At 43.8% G+C, this 20,985-nt stretch overlaps 1 protein-coding gene across 2 annotated transcripts in view; it reads right to left on the minus strand.

Moving 5' to 3' along the window:
- Nucleotides 1-989: 989 nt before the first annotated feature.
- The window catches only part of EPM2A (EPM2A glucan phosphatase, laforin), a 62,924-nt gene continuing 42,928 nt past the window's right edge, over nt 990-20,985 (minus strand). For both annotated transcript variants that reach the window (XM_069954847.1, XM_069954846.1), the window contains exons 3-5: nt 8,303-8,477; nt 6,942-7,183; nt 990-2,080 (exon numbers count right to left, since the gene is read on the minus strand). In XM_069954847.1, coding sequence (XP_069810948.1) covers nt 1,803-2,080; nt 6,942-7,183; nt 8,303-8,477 — 695 coding nt within the window. In that variant the 3' untranslated portion in view covers nt 990-1,802. The remainder of the gene's footprint in view (nt 2,081-6,941; nt 7,184-8,302; nt 8,478-20,985) is intronic.

Consider the following 20,985-nt stretch of genomic DNA (forward strand, 5'->3'; position numbering starts at 1 on the left):
CTTCCTACAGTAAGGGTACGTTCACACGTATCGGATCCGCAGCAGATTTCATCTGAATAACTGAACACAGCATTACATCTGCACCATCAAATCTGCTGTGGATCCTGTATGTGGAACGCACCCTAAAGAAGAGTTTATTTATTTTACCTGGACTGGTGGTTATTCGCTAAGCACCTACACAGCCATTGCTTCCTCCTTGGGTCATCTCCCTTTTCTGTGGGTGGCGGTACTGATAGTCCAGGTGGTCACCGACCACAGGGGAAAGGGTATAGCCAGCCTCACTGAACTAAGGTGTGCCTCCATACCTGTGTGCCCAACCGGCACTGGCGTCACGACACTTCACCATCTGGCTGAGCTATACTCCAACCAACCACCATAGATGTGGCGTCACCCGTTACCACCTAGCAAGTGACCAGTGATCGAGTGTACACCACAATTATATACTAGTCTTGCATTAAATTTATGCAAATAATCATGTAAAAATATTTATTTCTGTGCCGATTTACCTTGTTAAGGGTTCAAACCCACTTGCCGGATCTGCAGCGAGTCTTCATGCTGCGTTTTTGCAGGGAGACTCGCTGCAGATCCCGGCCCTATACTTTCATTAGCAGAGAAACTAGCAGCAGTAATGTATATCCCTGCTACGATTTTGTCTGCAGTCCTCCCCATTAACCCCCTAGCCGGTCCCGGCTCCTGCTTTCTTCGGCGGCTCCCGGCACGTTCTGCCCGGCCAATCAGTGCGCTGCCCTGCCGCAGCGCACTGATTGGCCGGGCGGGCCGTGAAGACACCGGGAGCCCCGAAGCAAGCAGGAACGGGGACCCGGTAATGTATAATGTCCGGCGGCTAGGGGGTTAATGGGGAGGGATGTACATCCCTGTTGCGAGTTTCTCTGCTAATGAAAGTATAGGGCCGGGATCTGCAGCGAGTCTCGCTGCAAAAACGCAGCAAGGAGACTCGCTGCAGATCCGGCAAGTGGGTTTGTACCCTAAAGGACAACTCTGTCGCTTATAAAAAAAAAAAAATAAATAAATAAATAAACTGAAGCTCCAGTTGGTGTCTTCATTTCTTCTTCCCTTCCTGGTTTGGGCTTTCCCATGATGCACTTTGTCTCCTGTGATGTCTAACTGACTATGTAAAACTGTTAGATGGCTTACAGCTTGCTCAGCCAATCAGAGCTGAGCAACCTGAGTCATCTGACAAAGGGAGGCTGGCCTAATGGGGCTTAGACCCGCCTCCTTCTTGATGATGTCATTGTCACAAAATGGCTGCCACAGAACAGCCTGGGGTCAGCAGTCATTAGGTAAGGAGTTTACTTCACTTCCTGGTGGGGGATTGAGGGAGAAAACATAGGGAAGGGTGGCAGATAGGGTAGGGGGGGATTAGGGAGGGGGGGCAGATTAGAGAGTGGGGCAGATAGGGGACTGAAGCTTATTACAGTTATATAACTTTGTAATATGCTTCAATTAATGGGAAAAAGCTTTTCACCGGAGTTGTCCTTTAATGTCACAGTTACAACTGATGCATCCCTAACCTTCTGTGTCTGTTTTCACATGTATTTCTGTATATTATATAGAATCCCTGACTAAGGACCCAGTTTGGTGTGAAACGCGTCGGTGTTTTAAAGAGATCTGAGTAAAGCATTGAAATATTTTAGAGCTAAACAGAATCCGTCTTTTTCTTCAATGTTTCTATCTAACTTCAGCAGCAGGAGAACGAGCGCGCTCAAAGTCTGCTCATCTCTAGTTCTTATTGTGGTGCTCGCATGTATCTGATCTGGAATCAATGCAGGAACGACCCGCAACTAAATCCTACACACCGTGGAGCGGAGCTGACCAAACTTCTGATGAAAATCCCCTTCTGCGCGTCTCATAGCCTCCTCATCTATGTACACGGCCGGTCTTCGCGACGCCAGGAAGTACTGAACTTTCCGGAGACTCCAACCTATCACATACATGAGAAAACCGCAGACCGCAGCAGTAGATCTGCCGACACCAGCGTTGCAGTGAACGTAGACCGTGTGGCCGTTCTCCAAAAGTCCAAACAAGAGATACACAGCTTGTGGCAGCATCCGGACTCGGCCTATAGATATAAAATACAAAGAAAGCCGTTTATTATAAAAGTATATAGGCTACAATAGATCAGTATTATTTAAGGTGGTACTCCGGCAAAGAGAGTTATACAGATTTGTAATTTACTTCTATTTAAAAAATCTCCAGTCTTCCTTCCCCGCCGACCGGGAAAACATCAGGAATCAAATGCGGAAGGTTCAACAAGGTTCGAGTTCTATAGAACCTAAGATTTTCCGCTGTTCGATCATCTCTAGTCATCATGAGGTGTGAATGACCTGCTCCTATCTTATCTATTTACTATCTTACCTACCTAACAAGGAGGTGACTGATGAAAAGTTTTCCATACAGAACAGAAAGTGTCAGATTATTCTTAGGGTTAGTGGCCGGAGTGAAAATTTAAGGTCTCAGGATTCTTTTACAATGTAGAAAAAATTATAACAAAAAATATGTTTAACATAAAAATTTGTAAACAGTAGTGGTGAGCAGGCATTGTGGTGCTCAGGTAAAGGGGGCCATACACCTTCAATAACAGCTGTCAGTTATATCTCCAACCTGCCACAGTAATGTATTGCATTATTTTGTTCTAATTTTTGAATTTTTACCCATTAAAGGGATGTGTAAACAAAAGATACAAAAATTAGAATGAAAATATGCAATATATTACTGCAAGACACATTAGAACTCCGGGAGCAATTGATGGCATACCGTCAGAGTTCAAATGTGTCTTGCAGTAACCTTTTACATTTTTTCATTATAATTTTTGTATATTTCATTTACACATCCCTTCAAGGATCGAAATATACAAATATTACAATGCGATAGGTTACTTAGAGGTGAGCCAGACACCCTCCACTCTGCTGAGCAGGGGGCACCTGGTGAAATGCTCAAGTCTAAGGATGGTCCGAACCAGTCGAGGTTCAGGTTCGTATGAACCCGAAAGCTCAGCATCAGATTCCTGCTGTCTGGCAGCTCCGTGCAGCGGGTGGATACAGCGGGAAGAACGCCTGGAAAACTGAGATAAAGCCTATGGCTATGACTGTATCCCAGTTTTCCAGGCGGTCCTCCCGCTGTATCCACCCGCTGCACGGAACGGCCAGACAGCGGGAATCATTACCGAGGGTTCGGGTTCCTACGAAGCTGAACCTCGGCAGGTTCGGACCATCCCTACTCAAGTCTCTCATTGAGTTCAATTGAGTCCGTTACTCGAGTCAGGCACTCGCTGAATACTAATAAACACTTCCCCACATGAAACGTCCCTCTAAGGAGCTGAGGGGTTTGTTATTCCTCCACATAAACTTAATTTATATTAATGTAAATGAGAGAATGGCCAATCACACGGCCGCTTTGGCTCCCCAGGTCCCCATTATACGCTGCACTTATCATTGATTCTGACATTGCTTACATTTGTTATGTATTTCCCGACAAGCACTGATGAGGGACGTGAGACATACAGCCCTGCACAATACAGTCGGGCGTCCCGAGAGGAGGCTCACCGGGATGATTACAGCTCCTCACTGTGCGGGAACATCTGGGCAGGTAATTGGGAACGACTGTAACGTTCATTAGGAAGAAACATTCTCTCTGTTATCCAGACGCAGAGGTGAGATTGGTCTCCACAAACAGCCAAATCTTGGCTCCGCGCTCTGATATATTATCTCGTTACCATTTTAAAAGTCGTGTTTCCATATCCTGGGAAATGAAGCAAATTGGCCCGAATAAAAGTAATTTCTTTTTCATGTTGAATGGCACATAGCAGCGAGACGCGAGGCTGCGGGAGAATGATCGATGCCGCCATTGATTTCTTTTTTATAAAGTCATTAGGACGGGGTGAAGGAAGCTAATATGTTTTTATGTCTAAGTCACCATGAGTTCCACTTTCATTTAGAAGCTAATACACACAGATCATATAAAGGTCTAACTTCATGGTCTAACTCCATCGCTATTTTCTTATCTTCACCTTAAAGTTGTTTGTCAAGGTGCAACTTTGTCTATAAGTCACTACATCAAAGAAATAAGTGCTATACCAGTCTATGAAACTGTACAAATATTCAAATTAGTGCTATACCAGTCTATGAAACTACAAATATTCAAATTAGTGCTATACCAGTCTATGGAACTGTACAAATATTCAAATTTGTGTTATACCAGTCTATGGAACTGTACAAATATTCGTTTAAGTACTATACCAGTCTATGGAACTGTACAAATATTCAAATAAGTGCTATACCAGTCTATGGAACTGTACAAATATTCAAATAAGTGCTATACCAGTCTATGGAACTGTACAAATATTCAAATCAGTGTTATACCAGTCTATGGAACTGTACAAATATTCATTTAAGTGCTATACCGGTCTATGGAATTGTACAAATATTCATTTAAGTGGTATACCAGTCTATGGAACTGTACAAATATTCTAATAAGTGCTATACCAGTCTATGGAACTGTACAAATATTAATTTAAGTGCTATACCAGTCTATGGAACTGTACAAATATTCAAATAAGTGCTATACCAGTCTATGGAACTGTACAAATATTCAAATAAGTGCTATACCAGTCTATGGAACTGTACAAATATAAAAAAAAGTGCTATACCAGTCTATGGAACTGTACAGATATTCAAATAAGTGCTATACCAGTCTATGGAACTGTACAAATATTACTACCAGTCTCTGCAACTGGAAAAAATATTCTGTTTTTTATAGATCTACAATGTAACATATAAGACAATCCCAGGAGCCTTTGGAAACCCTGAGAGCTTATTTAGCGGAAATGGACACTATTAGTCACAATAACCTTTCCAATGTATTAAATGACAGAAATGTCCCTGCTGTTCTTTTTAAATATAAGAGAGAAAAATGTGATAATTGCCGGTGACACCAGGCGGTTCTGCCTCATGGCATTGAAGTTACAGAGATATCAGGTAACAAAATACAATCATTAGCTTTCCGCACAAAAGATTCTATCAGTGTCCTCTACTAGAACGGCTGCTTAACTAGAAATTATTATGTGACCGTGTAGTCCGGCTCCGTCCTGACCTGCAGGGGAGTTTATCACAGTATAATGAACACTGGTAACAACCACCGAGCTGTCACTATGACCACGGCAGAGCCTGTAACCTTCCCTCCACGTATACAGCATCCCTTCTCTCTTAGCATTCGTAAAGGTTACAGCAAATATCTAATCCTTTGTACTAGAGGTCAGCACATATGGGAATTAAAGGGGTACTCCTGCGGAAATGCGGTACTCCACCTAATAAAATTTAACCCTGTCCAAACCCCACCCTGTCCAAACCCCACCCATAAGGTAAGTTTTTTTGCAATTATTACATGAATTGGTTAGTTTGTCTGCAGCACATCCCGACATCCTGACATATCCTGAAGCTGCAAAACATCCTCCCTGCCTGCTCCACATGGTCTCGGCTCCTCTGCCCCCCCCCCCCCCTCCCTTCTAAGACCAAAGTCACATGAACTTGGTCCCTTCTGTTGCCAGGCAAGCTGTAACACCTCAACTCTAACCCGCCCACCACTGACATCACACCAATCAGTGTGCACCTGGCCAAGGGGCGGTGAAATAACAGAACAGTGACAGCCTCCTGAGCAGTATAGGGTAATGGTAAACAGTTTTTCATCTCTCTCTCTTTCTAATCTATGTAGATGGATATGTGGCCCAGGGCAAGCTTGTCTGTCACTGTCACGGGTTAATTAATCCCCTCTGTCTGGCAGTTAGAGAATACCAGAATGGCCAGCACACAACATTGCTAGTTGTCCAGCAGTGAGGGAGTTAACAGCAATCAGGAAGGGAGTCCAGTAAGTGTTCTGTGAGGTAAAATGAGTGTGAGGTAAAAACAGTGTGTGAGGTAGAAACAGTGACAGAGAAGGACAGATATATGTGGACACAGCAGCCAGAGATCACAGCAAAGGAGCTGGATTTGCCACAAGGGGAGAGAATTCAGCCCAGTGGGAATCAGATGGATTACAGGATAGGACTGGTGAGACTCAGGTACCTGTAACTTGTCGCCCCTGTGAGAAGCAGCCGGACTGTGTGGGGGCTAGGAAGTATTTCATCATTGTAACCACTCATGTTTCTTTCTATTGGAGTGTACTCTTTGTACCTGAATAAACCCCGTTAAACTTCAATGAATAGCGGCCACACAAAACTGACATGTCAGTTTTTCTTGCGGCCGCTAGGTATCCCGGCCGGAGCGTATACTGTGTGTATGTATACTGTGTGTATGTATACTGTGTGTATACACTACAGGCAGAATTCCATTGATTTCAGCACAATGCATATTTTGAATTAATCACGGCCGCGATTAATTCAAAATATACGCTGTGTAAACATAGCCTAAAACAGAAGCAGATGGAGACAGCGATGGGCAGGTACTTGTCAGTTGGTTCTAAGGTGCAATGCATGCTGGGAAATGTAGTTTCCTGTCCGGCGCCATCTTGGATATAGACCGGCTTTCAGAAAAACTTGTAGCTCAGGAACGGCAGCAGCTAGAAAGATGGGACATATCTCAAATGACTCAGGGGGACTTGGTGAGTAAGACCAGCTGGTATGGGAGCATTTAATTGTTTAGCTCTTTAGTGGAATACCCCTTTATATTTCAGGCTTTTTTTTTTTACACGGATGGCGGCTCCGTATGAGCGCAGGTCAGTTGGTGCTTGTTAATAGGAGCTTTTATGCAAACCGATTCTAGCGAGTGATCGGCCACAGGGGCGATCACACATGGTCAGCTTCACAATCACAGCTGTGGTAATGTTATTAAAGTATACGGCAGCCGCAAGCTAAAGTATGTCTGCATCACTGAGAATGGAGAAACGCGTAGACACGGATGATATCGCTATGTGACCATAGTGTCCGGTACCTTCTGTGCTCATATCAGGTGTGGGAATCCATATATACGTCAGTCCGGCCTCACTATACAGCCTGAACATGGTGTCCGGGCTCATGGCCTCCGCGTACTTGTTGCAGCCTCCAGAATTCTGGGTAACGTCCCGCTCCGTCTGGAAGTTCAGGACCGCAGTGACTCCTAACTCGTGTTTCATCTTTATGGTAACGTGTTCCAGCTGCCGCGGACAACTCCCCAGCCAGATATTAGGTAGTATCCTGAATGTAAGGAACAAAATGCAGATAAACAGTATATACCAAGAGAGAGAACTCCTATACCGTATACTCCACATGTATAATGATGTTATATAGGTGCTGCGCTCATTACATTATTACTGCTCTATAATCTGAGAGCGAGCCATTCTTACTCTACATAATTGGTGAAAAATCTTGTAAGTTATAAACCTTATTATACAACTGTAGAGTATAGATTATCTATTATAGTGTTATCTTATTCGGCATGGCTCTGCTGGAAAGGGACAAAATGCAACAATGTACAACAACGTATCACCACTCTAAGCACAAAATTAAGGAAGTTAAAGGGGTACCAATGGGAAAAAATATCAAATCAAATGGTGTCAGTAAGTTTTATAGATTTGTAATTTACTTCCATTTAAAAATCTCTAGTCTTCCAGTACTTATCAGCTGCTGTGTGTCCTGCAGGAAGTGGTGTATTCTCTCCAGTCTGACACAGTGCTCTCTGCTGCCACCTCTGTCCATGTCAGGAACTGTCCAGAGCAGCAGCAAATCCCCATAGAAAACCTCTCCTGCTCTGGACAGTTCCTGACATGTAGAGAGTACACCACTTCCTGCAGGACATACAGCAGCTGGTAAGTACTAACAATAATGACAATAACTAATAAATGGTATAGAATTGGACAAAAGTGCACCAAAGTTATCAAACAACATAAGGAATTTTGATAAATTTGGCAAATCATCAGACTATCTCGTTTAAAGGTGCCCCCCCCCCCATTCACCATTGGGCATCTTAAATGGGGTCTCTTCACTCTGTACTCTAGTTTTACAGATAGTGCTCTGGGAGGGAGGGGGTTGATGAAGCCATTCTTACCTTCTTTACTCTCCCAATGAGCATCTGTTCCAGAGTCGGTGACTGAGACGGGACTTGGTTGCGGACTCCATTACACAGCTCTGTGGGGAGTAGTGGTCCGGTACAGATGCCTGATGGTTGAGCAAGGGACATAGGTTTCCCAACCCTCCTCCCCATCTTCCTGAGCACCATGTGTATAACTGCGGTACAGGGTGGAGAACCCCTTTAGGTCTAAAACAGGAGAATGGTAATATGAGAACCCCGGAGCACAGTGTGAATGGTGACGGTACCTGGAGAAATGCATGGCCTGGTTATCGGCAATGTGGAAGTAGAAGTCGGTGGTGTGCTTCATTTCATCAGTGTGGCCGGTGGTCTCAATCCAGTGGCCGATTGGGAAGCAATAAACTCCGTCCACTATGTCGGTTTCTTCATAGACACAACAGCGGTCATGGTGAGGTCCGTTACCTAATCACGGAAAAATACACCTGTATGACCGACCAAAACCACACACAGCGAGGAAGCAGCTAAAAACCCGGGGCTATACTGCTAAGAGTACCCGGAGCTATACTGCTAAGAGTACCCGAGGCTATACTGCTAAGAGTACTCGGGGCTATACTGCTAAGTGTACCCGGGGCTATACTGCTAAGAGTACCTGGGGCTATACTGCTAAGAGTACTCGGGGCTATACTGCTAAGAGTACTCGGGGCTATACTGCTAAGAGTACCCGGGGCTATACGGATAAGTGTACCCGGGGCTATACTGCTAAGAGTACCCGAGGCTATACTGCTAAGAGTACTCAGGGCTATACTGCTAAGTGTACCCGGGGCTATACTGCTAAGTCTACCCGGGGCTATACTGCTAAGAGTACTCAGGGCTATACTGCTAAGTGTACCCGGGGCTATACTGCTAAGTCTACCCGGGGCTATACTGCTAAGAGTACCTGGGGCTATACTGCTAAGAGTACCCGAGGCTATACTGCTAAGTGTACCCGGGGCTATACTGCTAAGAGTACCCGAGGCTATACTGCTAAGTGTACCCGGGGCTATACTGCTAAGAGTACCCGGGGCTATACTGCTAAGAGTACCCGAGGCTATACTGCTAAGAGTACTCGGGGCTATACTGCTAAGTGTACCCGGGGCTATACTGCTAAGAGTACCCGAGGCTATACTGCTAAGTGTACCCGGGGCTATACTGCTAAGAGTACCCGGGGCTATACTGCTAAGAGTACCCGAGGCTATACTGCTAAGAGTACCCGGGGCTATACTGCTAAGAGTACCCGGGGCTATACTGCTAAGAGTACCCTGGGCTATACTGCTAAGTGTACCCGAGGCTATAAAGTACTGCTAAGAGTACCCAGGCCTATACTGCTAAGAGTACTCGAGGCTATACTGCTAAGAGTACCCGGGGCTATACTGCTAAGAGTACCCGGGGCTATACTGCTAAGAGTACCCAGGCCTATACTGCTAAGAGTACTCGGGGCTATACTGCTAAGAGTACCCGGAGCTATACTGCTAAGAGTACCCGGAGCTATACTGCTAAGAGTACCCGGGGCTATACTGCTAAGAGTACCCGGGGCTATACTGCTAAGAGTACCCGGGGCTATACGGATACACTGCGGGGGCAATAGATAAAACGGGGAGAAACATCTGCCGCAATTTGTTCCAAAAGAATAATAGTCTCAGGTGACCCGCACCACATTTTCACCTCTCTTAATGAAGGGGTGGGGCTAGTCTAAGGGTGCGTTTACACAGAAAGATTTATCTGACAGATTTTGGAAGCCAAAGCCAGGAATGGATTTGAAAAGAGGATAGATCCCAGTCTTTCCTTTATGACTTGATCCCTGTTTATAGTCTGTTCCTGGTTTTGGCTTCAAAGATCGGTCAGATAAATCTGTCTGTGTAAACGCACCATAAGCTAAGACTGTGGTAGTGTTAGTCTAGTGCAGACATGGAGCATGACACTGTTAGGGCCCTATTACATGGAGCGATAATTAGCCAATCATCACTCCATGTAATACAGACAACGATCAGCTGATTATCACTCCATGTAATACAGACAACGATCAGCTGATCGAGTCTTTAGGTCCAGACCATAAATCATTGCTAACAACTGAATAATCTGTTATACATCACCTCTCCACGCTCCAGGTCTTCTCCTGCCCTATTCTTGCTTCCCGGAGCCGCCGGGCTGTAGCTTCATAGCGGTCTCTGAGCTGACAGGTCACTCAGACAATCAGTGGCCATGAAGGTCCCAGCGAGCGATTGGTTGAGTGACCTGTCAGTTCAGAGACCGCTATGAAGCTGCAGCCGGCGGTGCCCGGAGGTGATCAGAGGGCAGGGGAAGACCGGGAGGGCGGAGAGGTGATGTATAATAGTGTATTCAGTTGTTAGCTGATATATATATATATATATATACACTCACACACATATATACAGCCCTTGCTAAACAATCACTGAGACGTCTAACAGGCTCATTATACGAGCGCTGATCTAGCAGATCAGTTCTCCTTTACATTACTGATCGGGCCGTCTAATTCAAAGAACTTCAATGATAAAATCTTGGTATCACGCATCACCCTCTAAACAGTATGTAAAGAGCAGTAAAGGGAGACGCAAACTGCTGTGATATCTACCATTTTGCTTTTAATTGTCCGGCACTATTAAAAATAAAGAATTCCTCAGCTCCTAAACTGACCGCTGCCATTTCAGTGCTCACCAGGTCCCTACTGATCCCTATTTTCTGGCATCATCTTGATGTGGTGACCCGGTAAGGGCCCCTAAACCTTTATTGCACCTGAGTAAGGTAACTCCCTTGGGTTCACACAAGTGGGATGAGGTATTCACTGCAGTAAGTGTTTTTCCCACTAGGTGTCACTAGAGCGTCTGTTGTTAACTATGCATAACTGAAGGAGACTAAGGGTTAAACTGTTGTGTCACATGTTGTTCGTCAACCACTCACAGGTGCAGGTGCTTTCCCTCCTTTCTTTTGCTATCTCTCTCTTCACACTCACAGCCCACCAATCACAGGCAGGGTTAGACGACCCCTGTAGCAAGGACTTGGACTGGTGGGAGGAGTTAGTGAGTTGTAGTCTGTAGTCAATGTGAGAGGGAGCACAACAGAAAGGTCTCTGCTGAAGCCAAGCCAGGGCCTTGCTTTGGCCAGGTCCTCTGACAGGGACACAACTAAGCAAGCTACAGTTCTTCCTTAAGAACAAAACAAGATGCAGTGCTAAGGAAGTACCAAGGGGAGAGAAGCCATACAGGGAACACCATGTCCATGCCAGGAATCTCTCTAAACATGCAGGGCAGTTACCTCAGCAGTCACTGGAACTGACCCCAGTGGCACAAAGGTACGGAAAGTCTGCGTATTCCACTGCGCAGTGCAGGATGACTGGAGTCTGCTTAGCCCAGATAACAAGGCCTGAGGCTTGTACTACCCACCTGCGACGGGTGGCCCGCAATTAGGGGGCAGAAGGAAGTCAGATTAGAGTCTATGCGTGAGTACAAGTGTTCTATCTATATATCTTTTCTACACACCTACAACTGCTCCAGGCAGAGAACACTTCTACATTGGACAAGGCCCCTGAGGCGTCTCCTTTCCTCTAGTCTCTCTGCTGCAAGCTCTCTTCTTCAAAGCTCCTTGTTCTGCCTCAACCACAAGCACCTCAGTAACTCGCAAGATTGTACTTTCGTATTGCACTGAACTGTATTCCTATCAATGTATTTTCCTCTATTGCACTACGTTCTCCCAAGTAAACTGTTCTATTCTTTTAAAGCCTTGGACTCTGACCTGTCCGTACGCACCCACACACACCTGCACACTAGGGTTAACCCTTCTTACTGTGCTGCTGAGGTGCCAAACTGTCCAGGGTGGGTCCTACACCACTCCAGGCTACTGTGACAAGTGCCCAAGTGACCCTAGACCCACTCAGCTACCACACCACCGTACCAGCTGACCCGGCATGGAGTCCACCAAAACTCTCCCCTCGGCACCGGCGCACCCTACAGAGACACTGAAGAAATGTCTGGTAATACTCAATCACTGGATGAGGCGACTCTCTCCCTGTGTGTAGAGACCAGGATGGACCCAGTGAGTGCTGATCCGGCCACAGTGATGGATTTGATGAGGTCATTGTTTCTTTTTTATAAAGACTCCCCCCCCCCCCTTGTAATCAGAGTCTTGGGGAGAACCATATGGGCTCCTTGAGCTGTGATGGTTTTCTGTTCAGCAAACAATTGGGATAATTCTTTTTGCTCTACAATAGTCACCATCGGTGTATTCGGTGCTGGTGTATTCTGCTATTACAGTGACAGCTTCACTCAGTTCATTTCTAAAGGTTCTGCCAGAAGAATAAGAACTCTTCCTCCACCGCTGATCTCCGCTTAATTGACCGTCTATCATCTGCTCCGAGGCGCTGACACTAATGGCTTTCAGGCTGGAATATTTACAAAGCTGAAGAAGTGACTGGAGTCCCAGGTAATTGTATAGACTGTATACAGCATAAAGTGTTCCCTGGAAAAGAAAACCTAAATGGCGCCAAGAATAGCGGCGGTGACAACTCGTAGTCATCAGAGGCGGCGGGATTATCACGCAGGCTTTTCTACAGTGATTAGGCGGCGGTGAACATTAATTGGTAACCAAGTAACTGGGCAACGAGACAAGATAATCCGGCCACCGGCACTTCATGTTACACGTGGAGACATTTCTCGATGCCGCCTGACAGCTCGATTAGTCCGATCGGGGAAGGATTCCGAGGACCACTGCTTCAGCGCTGCCTGCTGTCTGCATTGAAATCCTGATGACAACTTCATTTCTTTCTCAAAGAAGTTACAGAATAAAACAAGAGGAAGCGACAAAGCGAAGGACAAAGAGAAGAGGCAGAGAGCAGAGGAACATGGGTGACGGACGCCTTAGGCCCCCCCCCCCCCCCCCCCGATATCGGATTTATCAGTAGGCGTCTAGTAATGTCTCTGTCACTTATCACAAATGTGTCATCAGAACTCAATAAAAATAAAGTTCTATATTCTATTTGAATAAAGTTTTCTTTTATTATTTTACTATCTACACTAGGCCATGTTCACATGGCATGAGACACCGGCCATTCCGTGACTCGGATGTGTCACAGAACGGCCGATATTAGAAAAGATCATCCCGGACTGCAGTACCAGCCAGATGATCTTTACTGTCACTGAACTCAAATGCGGTTGCATCTGAGTTCTGAATTTCCTGCTGCTCACAATGGAGCATGCGGCCAGAGCCGCGCGCTCCATTCTGTGAACTGATAGGGTTTTCTGCAGGGGCTATTCACTAAATAGCGGCCGCAGAAAACTGACATGTCAGTTTTTTGCGGCTCCACTAGGGATGGCGGCCATGTGTATACACTCCGACTGGGATTGTATACGTTGTGTGAACATAGCCTTATAAAATAATCCAGAAACTTTCCAGTTCTTTACAGACACGTACAGGATCATAGTAATAGGACATGCCAGTAGTTGAAGCTCACAGCATAGCCTCTCCCTCCCCGATTACTGACTCTGGAGAGGTCAGGCAGCATGCCCTGAGGGTAGGCTATCAATAGATGATGGGCAGGATGGCGACATCCTGCCCCCCCCCCCCCCACTGGTCAGCTGTTAGGCCCCCGCACTACAATGAGAACAGAGACGGGAGACTTCATACTCAGTGTGGCGGCAGAGCTGCGTTACTGCAGACTCAGTTCTTATTGAGCGAACGTTGTCTCTACACTGAGGGTTCTAGTAGACAAAGCGTATTTTTCGATTTCACCAATTAACGATAAACGGCCTCAAACGAGAGAATGACCTGAAATTTCACCATATCACACAGAACGATAGTCGGTAGATAGTCGCTTACTCCTTCTAGTTTCTGACCATTACTATAATCGTTTACCCCTTCTGATCCCAGTAAACGAACAAACGATGTGCACATACACCAAAGGATTAGCAAACTGAGGTCAGTCAGTGATGTAGCAGAGGTCAGTCAGTGATGTAGCAGAGGTCAATCTGTGATGTAGCAGAGGTCAGTCTGTGAAAAATCAGAGCTGAGTCAGTGATGCAGCAGAGGTGAGTCAGTGATGTAGCAGAGGTCAGTCAGTGATATCACAGAGGTCAGTCAGTGATATCGCATAGGTGATTCAGTGATGTAGCAGAGGTGATACCCGGATGATACTGCAGAGCTGAGTCAGTGATGTAGCAGAGGTCAGTCAGTGATGTAGCAGAGGTGAGTCAGTGATGTAGCAGAGGTCAGTCAGTGATATCACAGAGGTCAGTCAGTGATATCGCATAGGTGATTCAGTGATGTAGCAGAGGTGATACCCGGATGATACTGCAGAGCTGAGTCAGTGATGTAGCAGAGGTCAGTCAGTGATGTAGCAGAGGTCAATCTGTGAAAAATCAGAGCTGAGTCAGTGATGCAGCAGAGGTGAGTCAGTGATGTAGCAGAGGTCAGTCAGTGATATCGCAGAGGTTAGTCAGTGATATTGCAGAGGTCAGTCAGTGATATCGCATAGGTGATTCAGTGATGTAGCAGAGGTGATACCCAGATGATACTGCAGAGCTGAGTCAGTGATGTAGCAGATCGGATACATGCATTATATAGCAGAGCTGAGTCAGTGATGTAGCAGAGCGGATACCCACATTATACAGCAGAGCTGGGTCAGTGATGTAGCAGAGCTGATACCTGCATGATACAGCAGAGCTGAGTAAGATGTAGCAGAGGTGAGTCAGTGATGAAGCAGAGGTGAGTCAAATTAGCTCTTAAAGTGATGGTACCAAAGTCACTTTTAAAGGGGCGGTACCAAAGTTGGTCTTTAAGTGCCAGTATCAAACTTGCTCTTAAAGGGGCGTGGCCACATTAGCTTATAAAGGGGTGGTACCAAAGTTGCTCTTAAAGGGGTGGTACCAAAGTTGCTCTTAAAGGGAAGGTCATGAAGTCGCTCTTAAAAGGACATTACACAAGTTGCTTTTAAAAGTATGGTACCAAAGTCACTCTTAAAAGGGATGGAACATACGTCACTCTTAAAGAGACAGGACTAAAGTCACTTTTAACCCCTTCCCGCTAAAGTCAGTAAATGTACTGACTTGTAGGATGAGAGTTCCAGCACCAGTCAGTACATTTACTGACCTGCTTCCAATGCTCGCTGTTTACACAAACAGTGCCCGGGAGCTGCAACTAAACTGTCAGCTGATAGCTGACATCTTAGTGTAACTACCTCTGAACCCCCAAAGGGGGTCCAGCATCGGCAGTCGTCGGCATTGGTGGATCAGTAGCGGTAATTGGTGTGGTAAAAAACACATAGGATTACATTGGAGTCTCTGGAAAGAAAATGAAAATGTTAACTTTTCACTCCTACTTTGCAGTTATTCCTGTGAAATGTCTTAAGGGTGAAAAACTGGTATGAATGTCAATTTGAATACTTGAAAGGGTGAAGATTTCAAAATGGGGTAAATTATGGGGACTTCTAGTATACAGGCCTCTAAAATATACTCCAAAACTGAACTGGTGCCTAAAGAATTTCTGAGTTTGAAATTTTCATGAAAATTTTGAAAATTGCTACTAAACATTTATGGCCTCTAATATCCTAAAAAAGTAACAGCATGTTCACCAAATGCTGTTAATATAAAGTAGACATGTTATAGATATGAATTAATAAATAATAAATGACGCATTACTATTTACCTTATTTGCAGAGACTTTCAAATTTAGAGAAATGTGCTTTTTTAAAATTTTTAACAATATTTTGGAGTTATTCACAAAAAAATTCTAAAGATATAAACTCAAATTTACCACTAACATAAAGTGGAATATCTAACGAAAAAACAATCTTGGAATCACAAGGATATGTAAAAGCATTCCCAAGTTATTAATGAATAAAGTGACACATGTCATATTCATAAAATTTGCCTTGGTCCTGAAAGGGTTTTAAAGGCACAGTATTAAAGTTGTCCTTAAAGGGCTGGGGCCAAATACAGTCTCAAAGGGACAGCACTAAAGTTGCTTTTCAAAGGGTGGTCCCTAAGTCGCTTTTAAAGGGACAGTACATAAGCTGGTCCTAAAGGGACAGTATAAAGGTCCCTCTTAAAGGGTTGGAACCAAAGTCGTTCCTTAAGGGACTATACCAAAGTCGCTCTTAAAGGGAGGGTATCAAGGGTTAGAGCTTCTCTTAAAGGGAAGTCACTGTAAAAGGGGCACTCTTTCCAAGCACTAGGTAATTCCCAGGAAATGCAAATCTAGTTACCCATTGATTTCTATAGGGCTATTCACACCATCAGTAGATTACGAGTCTGGATTCTGATCGGCAAGGACATGGCCTGGTGCAGATCTGTGTTTTTTTTTTTTAAATTATGTATTTACCAATAGAAGTCAATGGGATCCACTATTTTTTATGGACTGTAACCTTTTGGCATCTGTATTGTCCCCCAAAAATGTGGATCTGCAATAGGCAAACTGGTTACATCGATTTTAACCTGACAACTTTATTTAAACTAGTAGAGCACAGATTTAACAGATCTGCCAAAAAATACGGATTACGGATGTACTACAGATACGCTACCGATATTGTTGGTGGATTGTGAACATTGATAGCAGAAAAAATATACAAGCCAGAAAAAACCCACTGATCTCGTGCATAATGCCTTACCGAGAATAATCATACATAATGGAGGCTTTGATGGAAATTCACCTTGGAACAGTGAAAACATAAACCAAGGTCAGTAACGCATCAGGAGTCATTCAAGGCGGCTCCAAAGCGAAAAAAGCTCAAACGTCTCCTATGGAAGGTGGGAGCGCACGGGTCATTACTCACAGGCTCACCTGATAACCAATGCAATCTGATCATTTACACCCAGAGACGCCGGGATGCCGAGCCGCAATTAACTCCCATTAACCCAAAGTGTCACTAACCTGACGGCTGAATTAATTGCCAGGAGCAAAGCAAATCCCGACCATACCGGGACTACAACATAAGACACCGGGAAGAGTGGGCTCCCAGTATAAACTGACTTATATCATACAGATCAGAGAGCAGATATATATATAATATTATACAGCTCAGATAACAGATATATATAATATTATACAGCTTTGATAACAGACATATATAATATTATACAGCTCAGATAACAGATATATATATATATAATATTATACAGCTCAGATAACAGATATATATATATATAATATTATACAGCTCAGATAGCAGATATATATATAACATTATACAGCTCAGAGAGCAGATATATATATAACATTATACAGCTCAGATAACAGATACTATGTATATAATACATATACTAATACAGTGGTACCTTGGTTTAAGAGTAACTTGGATTAAGAGCGTTTTGGTTTAAGAGCTCACAGTTTTTCAAAATAGTGACTTGGTGTAAGAGCATTGCTTTGGTGTAAGAGCTCCCTGTACTGGGTGGTAGGGGGAGTGGGGGAGGGGCATGGTCTGCATAGTGGGGTCTACAGCCCTGTACTCTGACCCAGGAAGTCTCCCTCACCTTCCAAATCATAGCAGATCCACTTCAGGCTGGGGCTTACATCAGGGGACAGGACTGTGGAGGTAATCTCTCCATAGCTGTAACCCCTCTCTCCCCGGACAGAGAGCGCTGCATGTATGTGCCCACATCTGCCCTGCTCATTCCTTCCTGCTCCCTGCAGTCTCTGTCAGTCCTAGTGTTTCCCATCCTCTCCATTACTGTACAGTAACTTATACAGTGGTGCCTTGGTTTACGAGCATAATTCGTTCTGGGACCGTGCTTGTAATCCAAATCCACTCTTAAACCAAAGCAAGTTTTCCCATAAGAAATCATTGAAATGCAGACAATTGGTTCCACACCCCAAAATATCACTGTGTACCAGTATAGTTTATCCCTTGATTATATGCACAGTACACACCAGCAGGATTGCAAGGGTTAAGTTGTTTAGGGTGTCATCAGGAAGCTGAAACTGGCCAGAGAATACAGGGCAGAGACAACTTTAAATACATTTCTCTGCCTGCACTGTAAGGATTAGTGACTCCACAAGTGCATCTAAATCCTTCAGAGGGGGTGCTGCAACATCATCCCCCCACCTCTTATACATAGTGGTCCAGATGAGGGTGCAGCAGGGGTTAAGAAACTCATCAGCCCTGCTGCATTACAGCCCCCCACCCCGCCAAATCCTTCCTAGGGCTGCTGCAATAAAATGACACACAGTCCAGGTCCATGTACCATGACAAGGGTGCTGCAAGGGTTAATAACCTGGCCGGGCTCTCTGCTTCCTGCTGCTGTGCATACACAAGCAGACCCTGGAGGATCACAGAGGAACAGGGCAGAGGGCGTGCAGAACACACAGGATTAGGATGCAGGCACAGCGGGAGCTGCTCGTATTACGAAGCAATGCTCGTTAACCGAGTCACAATTTTTAAAAAGCCTGAGCTCGTCTTTCAAGACACTCGTAAACCAAGTTACTCGTAATCTGAGGTACCACTGTATATCACATATCCAGCTGCAGTGTTATCAGGGTTATACAGTTACTATACATTATATACCACATGCTGCTATACTGTACAGTAACTTATATATCCCATATCCAGCTGCTGTGTTATCAGGGTTATACAGTTACTATACATTATACACCACATGCTGATTGCTATACTGTACAGTAACTTATATATCCCATATCCAGCTGCTGCAGTGTTATCAGGGTTATACAGTTACTATACATTATACACCACATGCTGCTATACTGTACAGTAACTTATATATCACATATCTAGCTGCTGTGTTATCAGGGTTATACAGTTACTATACATTATACACCACATGCTGATTGCTATACTGTACAGTAACTTATATATCACATATCTAGCTGCTGTGTTATCAGGGTTATACAGTTACTATACATTATACACCACATGCTGATTGCTATACTGTACAGTAACTTATATATCACATATCCAGCTGCAGTGTTATCAGGGTTATACAGTTACTATACATTATATACCACATGCTGCTATACTGTACAGTAACTTATATATCACATATCCAGCTGCAGTGTTATCAGGGTTATACAGTTACTATACATTATACACCACATGCTGCTATACTGTACAGTAACTTATATATCACATATCCAGCTGCTGCAGTGTTATCAGGGTTATATAGTTACTATACATTATATACCACATTCTGCTATACTGTACAGTAACTTATATATCACATATCCAGCTGCTGTGTTATCAGGGTTATACAGTTACTATACATTATATACCACATGCTGCTATACTGTACAGTAACTTATATATCACATATCCAGCTGCAGTGTTATCAGGGTTATACAGTTACTATACATTATATACCACATGCTGCTATACTGAACAGTAACTTATATATCACATATCCAGCTGCTGCTGTGTTATCAGGGTTATACAGTTACTATACATTATACACCACATGCTGTTATACTGTACAGTAACTTATATATCACATATCCAGCTGCTGTGTTATCAGGGTTATACAGTTACTATACATTATACACCACATGCTGCTATACTGTACAGTAACTTATATATCACATATCCAGCTGCTGCTGTGTTATCAGGGTTATACAGTTACTATACATTATATACCACATGCTGCTATACTGTACAGTAACTTATATATCACAGATTCAGCTGCTTCTCATTGTTTCATCTCTTCTACATGTTATTCAGAATAATAATCACTATATTTTGGGGGTGGAACCAATTGTCTGCAGATCAGTGATTTCTTATGGGAAAATTTGCTTTGGTGTAAGAATAATTTGGATTACAAGCGCTGTCTTGGAACGGATTATACTCCTAATCCAAGACACCACTATATATATATATATATATATATATATATATATATATATATATATATATATATACAGTGGTACCTTGGTTTAAGAGTAACTTGGTTTAAGAGCGTTTTGATTTAAGAGCTCACAGTTTTTCAAAATTATGACTTGGTTTAAGAGCATTGCTTTGGTTTAAGAGCTCCCTGTACTGTGGGAGCGCGCATGGAGGAGGGGCATGGTCTGCATAGCGGGGTCTACAGCCCTGTACTCAGACCAAGAAGGTCTTCCTCACCTTCCAAATCATAGCAGATCCACTTCAGGCTGGGGCTTACATCAGGGGACAGGACTGTGGAGGTAATCTCTCCATAGCTGTAACCCCTCTCTCCCCGGACAGAGAGCGCTGCATGTATGTGCCCACATCTGCCCTGCTCATTCCTTCCTGCTCCCTGCAGTCTCTGTCCGCCCTTGTGTTTCCCATCCTCTCCATTACTGGACAGTAACTTATAATATCACAGATTCTGCTGTTTCTGAATGTTTGTTTAATTAATTTTGCATGTTATTCAGAATAATAAATCATTATTTTTGGAGTGTGGAACCAATTGTCTGCATTTCTGTGATTTCTTATGTGAAAATTTGCTTTGGTTTAAGAGTGGATTTCGATTACAAGCACGGTCCCGGAACGAATTATGCTCGTAATCCAAGGCACCACTGTATATATATATATACACATATTATATATATATATATATATATATATATATATATATATATATATATATATATACCACAGAAGGATATGACTGCAGCACTCTCAAATCGTGTAAAAAAACGGTGATTTATTAGCTCATGGATACACTCAGTAGCAACGTTTCAGATCCATCCATAGGATCCTTTCTCAAGCAAGTGAATACAAAATCTCCTTAGGAGGTATATATGTGCAAATACATAAGTGACTTCAATTTGAATAATCAGTGATCATCATACTAAATTACAAACATACAATTAAATTCATAATGTCAAATAAAAAGGTGAAAATCTATCCAGTGATATATAAGTGGTCTTTATAGATACGTGTAAATATATGGTGCAAAATCATGTAAATAGTACTAATTGTGTTAATAATCTTACTTGGAGCAGCTGCGTAGCACTAACCACG

This window comes from Dendropsophus ebraccatus, chromosome 15, assembly GCF_027789765.1.
Source record: "Dendropsophus ebraccatus isolate aDenEbr1 chromosome 15, aDenEbr1.pat, whole genome shotgun sequence".
NCBI classification, from domain to species: Eukaryota; Metazoa; Chordata; class Amphibia; order Anura; family Hylidae; genus Dendropsophus; species Dendropsophus ebraccatus.